Source organism: Trypanosoma theileri (assembly GCF_002087225.1).
Source record: "Trypanosoma theileri isolate Edinburgh chromosome Unknown TM35_Tth_4_V1, whole genome shotgun sequence".
Lineage (NCBI taxonomy): Eukaryota > Euglenozoa > Kinetoplastea > Trypanosomatida > Trypanosomatidae > Trypanosoma > Trypanosoma theileri.
The window spans coordinates 866,159-876,956 of record NW_021639846.1 but is presented as its reverse complement, the minus strand read 5'-3'; the positions used below and the strand labels follow the sequence as shown (position 1 = coordinate 876,956).

At 38.4% G+C, this 10,798-nt stretch overlaps 5 protein-coding genes across 5 annotated transcripts; all 5 read left to right on the top strand.

Annotated features, from left to right (window-relative positions):
* Position 1: 1 nt before the first annotated feature.
* On the top strand, positions 2 to 2,164 carry TM35_000044860 (uncharacterized protein; the record flags this gene model as incomplete). Its single annotated transcript, XM_029022680.1, has 1 exon — positions 2 to 2,164. A coding segment is annotated over one exon (2,163 nt), but the record flags the coding sequence as incomplete, so codon positions are not given.
* A 675-nt stretch (positions 2,165 to 2,839) lies between these two features.
* On the top strand, positions 2,840 to 3,457 carry TM35_000044850 (putative vesicle-associated membrane protein; the record flags this gene model as incomplete). The annotated part of the gene is made up of 1 exon (XM_029022679.1): positions 2,840 to 3,457. The coding sequence occupies one exon, from the start codon at positions 2,840 to 2,842 to the stop codon at positions 3,455 to 3,457; it is 618 nt and encodes a 205-aa protein (XP_028886337.1).
* Positions 3,458 to 4,085: 628 nt separating this feature from the next.
* Positions 4,086 to 5,420, top strand: TM35_000044840 (putative endo-beta-N-acetylglucosaminidase; the record flags this gene model as incomplete). The annotated part of the gene is made up of 1 exon (XM_029022678.1): positions 4,086 to 5,420. One exon carries the CDS (start codon positions 4,086 to 4,088, stop codon positions 5,418 to 5,420), a length of 1,335 nt encoding a protein of 444 aa, XP_028886336.1.
* Positions 5,421 to 5,894: 474 nt separating this feature from the next.
* On the top strand, positions 5,895 to 7,025 carry TM35_000044830 (uncharacterized protein; the record flags this gene model as incomplete). The annotated part of the gene is made up of 1 exon (XM_029022677.1): positions 5,895 to 7,025. One exon carries the CDS (start codon positions 5,895 to 5,897, stop codon positions 7,023 to 7,025), a length of 1,131 nt encoding a protein of 376 aa, XP_028886335.1.
* A 384-nt stretch (positions 7,026 to 7,409) lies between these two features.
* Positions 7,410 to 9,734, top strand: TM35_000044820 (protein kinase domain; the record flags this gene model as incomplete). Its single annotated transcript, XM_029022676.1, has 1 exon — positions 7,410 to 9,734. One exon carries the CDS (start codon positions 7,410 to 7,412, stop codon positions 9,732 to 9,734), a length of 2,325 nt encoding a protein of 774 aa, XP_028886334.1.
* Positions 9,735 to 10,798: the final 1,064 nt, after the last annotated feature.

Here is a 10,798-nt window from a genome sequence, read left to right as displayed (position 1 = left end):
GGCTGAAGAAGAGGCCAGGAAAAAGGCTGAAGAAGAGGCCAGGAAAAAGGCTGAAGAAGAGGCTAGGCGTAATACCGAAGAGACCAGGAGGCGTTCGAATGGTTATAGGGTAAGAGTGTCTTCGGATTCTTTATCATATAATACGCTTCCCAGGGACGGACTAGTTAGTTTTTCTACCCAAGGGACTCGTAATGCTGCAGAAGAAAATAGAAATGGACGAATGGGTTCTCCTAATTCTGTAGACAGTGAACACCGTGTACATCTTAATTTGGTCCCTGACGTTATTGGTGTGGCAGCGAGACAAGAGAGAAGTGTTGATGCAGAGCAACACACCCCAGGAGAAGTGGCCCATCGCTTGGCTGCTGCTGCGGAGAATCGACCATTGCACTATCAAGTGCTATTGCAACTTGCAAATTTTTTGCTTTGTCATCGCCCAAATAGACCTCAACTATTTTTATGGTCACACCTACAAGGCAAACTGGGTCCCTCCCCGACTCCTTCAAATCTTGAGAGGAGTGTCGTCAGTAACCATCTTTCTGGTGTCTTCCCTACCTTCGCACCAGTTGGTGATACCACAGAGGAGCGTCTTTCTTCAGGGGTTCAGATTGGTCCTGCGAAGGGAGTCCTACGCCACTGGGCAAAGCTTCTTCTTGAGAGCAAACCTGATAATCCGTTACTTTTCATGTGGGCAAAGCTCGAGGCTAAATTAAGCAAGGAGTTAACTGGGACACTCCCAGCGAGCCCGATACTCTCCTTTTCATCAGATGATCCCACCAAGGTTGCACTATTGCGAGATGTAGCGCGCAGCAGCCCAATTTATAGCCTTTTGCGTAATTTTGTGGATCTCTTGTTTGATAAGAAACCGGAAGTGCCTGAGTTATGGATGCTGGATCACCTCATCAGTAAAACAAAAACAGGTGGGACAGCGTCAGGACGTTCTTCTGTTGTCTTGTTTCGACCTTTAAGTGAATTGACAGCTGATGGAAGTCGTGTATCAGATTATGTAGAGAGTGATGCAGACGGTGAAGTGGCACGACTCACATCGACAGTTCAAATGCAGTTGAGAGATCGTTCTGTTTGTTCTTTAAGAGGAGAGAATAAAATGAATCCCCAGACAAAAGATGCAACCACACAAACAGACCTTATCCCTCAAACGAGGGAAGTATTAAAATTATCTACTGTAGCAAATGTTTCACCTAAAAAGAGTGCATCACCACTCCGTTATTCACAGTTGCTGCAAGAACGCTCACCACGTGAGTTATTACAGTTACCGCATGATAGTTCTTCAGTCTTACTTCATCGTTCTCGTTATCAACGTAATATCATGATGTCGGATTCGAAGTCTTCTTTTTTGTCTCCTCTTCACTCTGAGAAGTACAAGAATTTCTCCAATTTATTACATGACACTGGCAGCAATTTGCCCCCAAGCCAGAGACGTCACTCCTACAGCTACGATCGCTCCCCTGTGTTTAGAGAGGAAAGTAACTCAGGAAACAGAGCGTATAGCCAAGAAGGATCTAGTGGAATAGGTGTATTATATGGTGAACTAGGGCCAATGCCACCACGTGAAGACCCTCTATCACCTCCACCAGTAACTGCAGGAAATCCTGCCCCTGTTAGTGGGATACAAGACCTGCAATACGCAGTAAGACAGAGAGAGACGGAACGGGCAGAAACACTCTATGAGTACAACTGGCTTTTACAACGTGAAACGTTGCGTAATGAGCAACTACAGAAGGAAGTTGCACTTCTCAGACAGGAAAGAGAGTTTCGTGAGAGAATGGCTCAACGGGATCCCTCTGCAGAAGTGAAATTAGCTGTTCAAGTTGCCGCGCGTGCTCAAGCTGAGGCGGAGGCGCGCCTAGCAGCTCTCAATCAACAGGGTCTGTCACGTCCAGTGGAAAGAATGGGCTTATTACAACCGCCCACAGAGTTGGATGTCATTCGCAAACGATTGGAACTACTAAGTATGGAAGAGGCCCGACTTCGCTATTTGACACTATCGACAGAGGGTTCCACGAGAGAGGGAAGCGGTAATCGTGTACATGATTTATACAATCCCTCCAGCTACGACAGTCCTACAGTTCGAAGAACAGGCGAACGGGTAGGCATTCCACCCCAATTTACACCTGTCCTGAGAGTATCTCAGAGTCGTCACCAATAAATGTATGGTGTACACATAAAAAAAAAAAAAAAAGAAACAAAGTGAAAAAACAAAACATTTCCTTTCTTTATATTAAGGTTTACACCTATATAAGGGTTTTTTTTTCATCTCATGTTGTGATATAGCTGTTTTGAGCCAGTATTTTGGTAATCAAAACAAAGCGGAAAGAAAACAGATCACAATTTTTTAGCCCTATTTTTTATTTTTTATTTATTTGTTGTTATTTCTTACCCTCCCATTCCTTCGTTGTGACAAGGAAAATGCGTCAAATACATCATTATATTCATAGGAGTACTCTGCTATTATTACCCTCACTTTCTTCAAAGAGAAGAAAAAAGAAAAAAGAAAAAAAAAAATCCTTTTTTTTTCTTGGTTTCCCTTTATCTCACTTTGTCTGCTTGAATGTGCGTGTGTGTATGTGTGGATAGCATGCTGTTTTCGTGGGTGCAGAGGACCTGTTTTTTTTTTTTTTTTTTCTTCTTTCTTTGACTCATTCATCTAGCACTATTGTAGCGAGTAAGGAACTCAAAGTTACTGAGAAGGTATCATACAAACACCCTAATCAAAGAAGGATTCTTTTTTTTCTTTTTAAGAAGAAAAAAAAAAAAGAAAGATATTTAAAATAAAAACCACCTCACTTCCCAAAAGAAAATAAAAAAAAAAAGAGGTGTCACCATGAAGCTCTACGCTTTAATGATTGTGAAGCCATTTCCTGTAGGCGTGGATAAAGAACCTGTGATATGCTCTGAGGCTATTGATGTCAGTTCATTTGGTTTTTTCCAGCGCAACTCCGCCAGGGAGTTTTTAGTTTTTCTCTCACGTACAGTGGCAAAACGAGTTTCAAATGGCTCTAAGACGCAAATTACTGAGAATGGTAATGTTGTATTTGCACATTCTACACTGGATGGACTTGTTGCTTTGGCCATTGGGGATATTGAGTACAACGCTCGTGTAGCCTTCACTCTTCTTGGGGAACTTATACAACAGTTTCAAACTACATTCCGCGGAAAGTATGATATCATTGAGGGAAAAGAAGATAATTTTCTAAACTGGCCATACCTTGAAGAGACCTTAATAAAATACCAAAAACCAGAAGAGCAAGACAAGATTCTTAAAATAAAAAGGGATATAGAGGACACCAAAGTAATTATGTATAATGCTATTGATCAAATTATTGAGCGTGGACAAAAGATTGATGACCTTGTCGCCAAAAGCGAGGATCTTGGAATGGCAAGTAAAACATTCTACAAACAAGCGAAACAGACTAACTCCGGTTGCTGCTCAATTATGTAAGAGTTGCTTTGTAGGGAACAACGAGGTCGTGGGTTAATTTGTGTGTGGTTTTGTGGTATCTGTATTGTTACCATTATTTGCTCTCAAGCATTTTGAAAAAACAAAGGAAAAAAGAAAGGAAAAGAAAGAAAGAAAGAAAAAAAAAAAAAGAAAAACAGTGAAAGAACGAACAAGGAAAGAAGGATAGGGTGAGCTGATTTGTTGCTGCCAATTTTTACAGACACATACAAAGACACAAACAAACAAATACACCATCATAATGGTGCCATATACGTTCTGTTTTTTGTTTTTTCCTTTTTTTTTTTTACCATGATATACCTCGCATGAAGCTCGTTTGGAAGTTACTTTTGCTTTCCATTTGGTCTCCAAGAGAGCACCATTTCTAAAGTTCCAGTGTATTGGTCTCACAAAAAGTCTGAAGTTTTTTTTTTTTTTGCGATTCTTTCTTTGTTAGGTATATATAAATATATATATATATATATATATATATACACCTCACTCTGTATGTTTTTTTTTTTTTTTTTTTGCATATGTAAGTGTCTCTGTCTCTTTTTTATTTTTTTCCTTCTCGTTCTTAAATATTGTAGAGCGGTCCCTTTTTTTTTTCCCCACCTCTTTTCTGTTGAAAATGCCTCCATTGGGGAAAGCGGGACGGTTTCGGAGACGGCGTATAACTCTTTATATTGCTATTAGTATCATAATAGTTTTACTGCTCCTATTATGGATAGAGAATGGCAAAGTAGTTGATGAGACACACGTTGAAGTCTCTCAAGAACGTCGCTTATTTGAAAATATTCCACAAGAAAAAGAATCCATATTATACGAACCCTTACGACAAGAGGAAATTGATGGTATCATACCAGGAAATCTAACACCATTTATCTCTCCAAATGGTCCACATGAAGGACAGGAGTTGCCTCATTTTAACTACACAGATGGACCATATCGTTATCGCAATCCATATAATCCCATGCATCGTACATCACGTCCCTGTGATGGACTTTTGTATACAAAAGGAAAATGGGTTTACAACAGCAGCAAGAGACCTCAATATACTTCACGTGGAACTGTATTGGGATGTTGTGAACGTGGTTTTAGAAAAGAATTTGGTCCGGATGTTGTGCGAAATGAAACACAATATGAATGGAAACCCGATAGTTGTGAATTAGTTCCGTGGGATGAGGAACTTTTTTGCCGTTCTCTCCGCGGGAGGAGTATCATGATGGTTGGAGACAGTCTTTCCGATCATTGGCATGCTTCTCTCTATTATCTTCTGGGAGGTGAAGGAGATATTTACGAGCGCGAGGGCACTTCCCGGACTCGCCATCGCTGTAGAGGACATGTGATCTGTCAAAAATATTACCCCAATCGTATAAATAATAAACCTGTCAAGATTTTTTTTCTAACCAATCAATTTTTAGAAACGAATTATCACTCATTCCGAAACTTTTTATGGTGGAAAGATATTCATCGTTATCCTATTCTTATTTTAAACTCCGGATCTTGGATGGTTCGGCCGGAAAATGAGAGACGAAGAATAACGGATGAAAATTATTACTTTTACATGCGACGAGCCGCAAGTGTTGTAAGACGTCTTTATAAAGGAACTGTTATTTGGCGAACAACTTTTCGTGGTCATCCTTTTTGCTGGCAATACACAGAACCTCTCACCACTCCACTGACATTAAATGCATATAAAGAGGGAATCTACGAAAGGTATAGATGGTATGCGATACCTGCAAGGAATGCCTATACCACAGCCTTATGGAAAGATATGGGGGCTCACATTCTGGATGTGGCTCCAATGACAGATCTAATGCCATTAGGACACATGGGAAAATATCATCCAAAGTATGAATCTATGAATGCCACGGATTGCTTACATTATTGCTCTCCAGGTGCCACTTATGATCAGTGGAGTGTATTGCTAATGAATTTACTCATAGGGAATATTGTGGACTGAGAGAGAGAAAGAGAGAAAGAGTTTCAATATTCACAACCTTCTTCCTCTTGGGTAAATATTGGAATTTTTACATCTATTGAATTACAAGAAGAAAAAAAAAAGATAATAAATAAAAATGACCAGGAAATGAATGATTCTTAAAATAAGAATCCCAGTCTCCTTTTACCATTTATAGACCCCGTTCTTTATTTATTTATTTTTATTTTCGCTTTCGTTTTTTTTTTTTTTCTTTATGTGTTGTGTTGATTTTTCCCACACATTGGAAAGATTGAGGTTATATTGACGGGATATATACATATATATATATATATATATATATATATATCCATTCAATCAATCACTTTTACACATAAACTGTAAGAAAGAGCAAATTCAAAAAAAAAAAAAAAAGAAACAAGAAGAGGATCGGCCAAGAGGTAGAGAACGACAAAAAAAAAGTAAATAATAAAGAGAAAAAGAATAATAAAAAAAAAGATGTTGAACTCCGAAAGCGAAACGGGCTCAGTATTAGGGTTAAAGTCCTCATCGTCGTTGAAGCCTCACATACCAGCGATTTTAAAAGGAGGAGGACTCACAGCTGCTAACTTGATGGAACTTCAAGAAGCCGCTTTTCAGCTTCGATCCAAATGTACTCAGATGGAATCTGAAAACAAATTGTTAGTTGAAAAACTTAGCGATTGCAGGAGTGAAATACTTCACCTGCGAACAAGTGAATTACTTCTTCAAAAGGAAGTCTCTATATGGTCTAGTTTCTCCCGTCTTTTTGCCCAACCACTTTATGAAACTCGTATCGCATTAGGTAGATATCAAATAGAGGCGCAACAACTGATGATTCAAGAGTTAATTCGAGATCGAGAGCGAAAGGATGCATTTAAAGCGGTAGAGTCTCAAAAACAAAGGCGTGAAAATATTGCATTGATGACAAAACTACGACAAATAAATGAAGAACGAGATAAAGAGAAGGAAAATAATGCAGAAGATAAGGTGCAACTAAGGAAGATAATGGAAGACTCTAAGGCTGTACGAAAACAAATGTCAATATTACAAAATGACTTGACATTTTGTATGAACCGTTTGGAGGAAAGTGAACGGGAACGGTCTAGACTGCAGCGTCATCTTTCTGAGCACCAAGTCGCATTAACAAAAAGACGACGTGATGATGTTGATATCAAGTGGTATGAAGAAGAAATACGTTCACGAGATGATCTCATCGCCGAGTTACAACGGACTGTGCGAGAGGTGAATCTACTTTTAGCCGAACAGACATTAGTGAGATTAGAGAAGAGAGGGGAAGAGGGGATTAGCCCCTCACGGCGGCAGTTTCTCTCAAAAGAACCTGTTATTAGTCCAGTCATTGCGGGGAATGTTGACGGCTGCTCCTCTGAGAAACTACACCAAAGCATTCAGAGATTACGTAAACAGTTGGAGAGGGAAGTGGACTCTCCCACGCATCGTCGTCGTCGTCTTTTCTCTCATCACTCCACTCCAACACGTTCTTTCACATCGCCGTTTTCTTCTTCGTGGACAGAAGGGGATCGTGTGGATAGTATGAGTGTGGGTTTGCAGGAGTTTCTAGTACGAGAACTCCAGGCTCCTATACAGTAGCGATTGTATTATTGTATTATTATTATTATTATTATTATTATTATTATTATTATTATTATTTATTTTTATTTTTATTTTTTTCTTGCCAATCATCAACCAGGCAAAATAAACGTGGTTATATATTATTTTTTGTGTCGTTTTATTTCTTTTATACAAAAAAGAAAAGAAAAAAAATAATACATATATACACACAAAAAAAAAAAAAAAAATCTGTCCAAATGATTCCACTTTTTTCTTTCCTTTTTTTTTCTTGATTGTTTTATTTGTATTTATTCTTTTTATTATTATCGTTATATTGAAATAACAATAGTGTAAAGAACTTGTATTTTTTTAGTGAAGTCAAACACAGATTATTTTTATTTTTTTTATCATTGGCAGCATTAAATGCCGTGGTCGGGTTCTTGTGAGAATCCACTGGCTGCTGAAACTCTCGCTGATGGTTCAAATTATTTGGGTGATGAAACTGCATTCATTAGATCTTTACAGCTTGCCCTAGAAAGTGCTATTAATCCCTTCGGTTACAAGTCTTTGAGAGATCTTGCCGCTATTACGACGGAAGAAAAGTTACCAACCGCTGAATCTTTATTGACATTACAAAAGAGTACACCTCCTTGTAAAAGATGTCTATTATATGAACGTTTACTTAGAGAAGTGGCTGAAGTTTTACTAAGTGAATTAGAAGAATGTCAGATGAGCCCATCCAGCTCTGCAGGTGCAAGTGCTTTGGCTTCCTCTATAGAACGATTACGAGGAGTTGTGGAGGTACTAGAGTGTTCACCTTTTCAATCACTTTCAGGAAGTCCAGCAATGTTTTCTGCCGCTGATTCACCTTCACGTGGAAGAATACCCCAAGCGGCAGATGCGATTTTAAATATTACATCACCATTATCACAGGGATCCACTCTTCTCACTTCAGCTTCAGATACACTAAATGCAAGCACAGATACATGGTTTTATGATCTTTTGGTCCCTAACGGAACGTCTCCAGAAGAAGAAAACAACCTGCCTAAAGGTAAAAGTAAAGAGAAAGGGATTTCCGATACACGTTCTCAATCTAGATCTAGATCTTTATCTATATGTTCAACTCTCTCGGGCTCAGCACGTTTGAAACCCTCATGTAGTCAGTGTGATAGGAGTGCTCGTGATTCGAATTCAGCAAAGATAAGACGTACTACATACTTCCCACGGGGAGCATCTTATTCACTCTCTACTCTTATTACGAACACAGAAGCACCACCACGTGTGAAGGTAACGGACCAAACGGTATTTGGTCGAAATGGAGGTAAGAAAGTAATAAATGATTATGTGGTGTTGCGTAATATCGGAAGGGGATCACATGGTCGGGTTGTATTGGTTCAACACCAAGAGACAAAGGAATTATATGCTATGAAGATCTTAAAATTTGGAAAGAAACTGAATGAGAGACAATTAAAAGTTATTCGTTCTGAAATTGCAGTCTTAAAGAGAGTATCCCATCCTCACGTTGTAAGACTTCATGAAGTTATTGGCGATAAATGTCATAAAAGAATTTTTTTGATATTACAATATGTTTCTGGTGGAACTATTGCACGAAGTGTAACAACAACGACTATAGTACCTATTCCAGAGGCGCAATTGCGTCAATATACGAAACAAATTCTTTCTGCTATAAAATGTCTACATTCTCGAGGAGTATTTCATCGTGATATAAAACCTGAGAATATATTAATTGATGGAAATGGAAATACATACCTTGCTGATTTTGGAGTTTGCGCAATAAGTAGTGGTATGGGTGTCGCCGGTGTGGAGGGAACACCAGCCTTTATGGCACCTGAAGTGTGTAGCGGCAAATTGGAAGTCGTAGGGGAATTAGTAGATGTGTGGGCATTAGGAGTTACACTGTATCAACTCATGTACGGTTTTCTACCTTTCCGTGCCTTCACTCAACTTGATTTGACACGCAAAATTGTCAATTGCCCTGTTGTATTTCCAGATGATGTAAAAAAACGGGGTTCTGTTGGTTCGACTTCTACGATCATAACATACGTGAAACGAATGTCAACTTCTGCTTTGTCTAATGATGATGGGAAAGACAATGATGAACGATGGGATAATCCCCAATATGAAGATCTTATAGAAGAAGAGGCTCCAAATGATAAAGGTGAAGCGGTTGAGGAGGGAGAAGATGAGGACAATGAATTTAAATACTGCAAAATCATCTCTTCTCGTCAATTCAAAGAATTAATTCGCGGTGTACTCTGTAAAGATCCTGATCACCGTTGGACACTACGACGAATTGGGGAATCTGCATGGCTAACGCAAGAACTCTCTTTTGAAAGAGCCCATCCAACCTTTGATTCTCTGGCCTTTAATTCTCCCACCAATGATAATTCAGCAGCATCATCTCCACGACACCCCAATCCCTTCACGCAGACGTTGAAAGAATCAGCCAGACATTCACCAGCGGAGAAAAAAAATACACAGAAACGCGAAACAACACCCACAGCCCAGTCTCGCGTAAGGTGTGCGACTATAAGGGAACCACAGCGGGGAAACACAGGTGCAAGCAGCAGTGTGGAGGGCCAACCAGTGTTATCATCGTATTCAATAGAACCACCATTGTCATTGCCAACTAGATTGACTACGGCAAATGAGAGTAAACCATCTAGGCATGGGAAGTCGTGGAAAAATTTACTGCATTTTTCTTGGGGTGGTAAGAAGAAAACTTAACTGATTATATGTTTAATACTTTTGTGGTTGTTAACAACACACAAAAAGGGGGAAAAAAAAAACTTTGAATATTGTTAAAGATTGTTTTTCTTCTTTTTTTTTTTTCTTTTGCCCCCATTCTGAGAGGAATGGGATCAGTGTGAAATCTTTGACGTGTATATAACCCTCTTTAGTTGGATTACTAATGTGGTTTTTGTTTACTGGAACACTTGAGGGGGGGGGGTGTATGGAGGTTACTCATTCAAGATTAATGCATTGACAGGTTTATTTTCTTTGTTTTCTTTGTTTCTTTTAATGTGTATATGAATTTAACTGTTTTTTTTTTTCTGTGTGTTTTTTCTTTTGGTTTTTTTTTTTGCTTCTTGTTTGTCTCTACTTGAGCAGTTATTGTTCATCTTGTGGGTTCTTTTTTTTTTTTTGTTTGTCTATTGCATTATTTGGAAACTCTCTATTATGATACTTTTTTTTAAAAAAGAGTTTTTTTTTTTTCTTCTTTTTGTTGGAATGTAAACTTGTGTGTAGATGTTGTTCCCCCTCGTCCTTGGTATTTGTAAGAGAAGGAGCTGTGCAAATCCGGGATTAAAAAAGACGTCCTCTTTGTTTTTTTTTTTTGTTTTTTTTTTTTTACAGAGTGGGAGAACTTTGAATTAAATCTGCAAATATGTGTCAGAAATGGAGGAGTCAGTACATGTGCAGTTGACGCATATATTTTCAATAAGTGCAAATACATTTGAATATTTATCTTTCTGTGAGGATCTGTGTTATGCTTGCGCCCTTTTTTTTCTTTTTTCTTTGTTTGTTTGTTTGTTTCTGTGTGATTAAATATCTTCTGTTCTTTTGTTTGCGTCCTGTTCTGTATCCTCTTGCACTTTTTTTTTCTCTTTTTTTGTTTTAAATATATTCTTCTTTTTTTTTGTATTTATTGGGCCTTTCTCTCATTTTTTTTTGTTGCTCTCTACCTTCTTATGGATTTTTTTTTTACTTGTGAGGGATTCATTGACATCAAAGAAAACCAAACAAAACGTTTCTCTCTTTTCTTTCTTTCTTTCTTTCTTTCTTTCTTT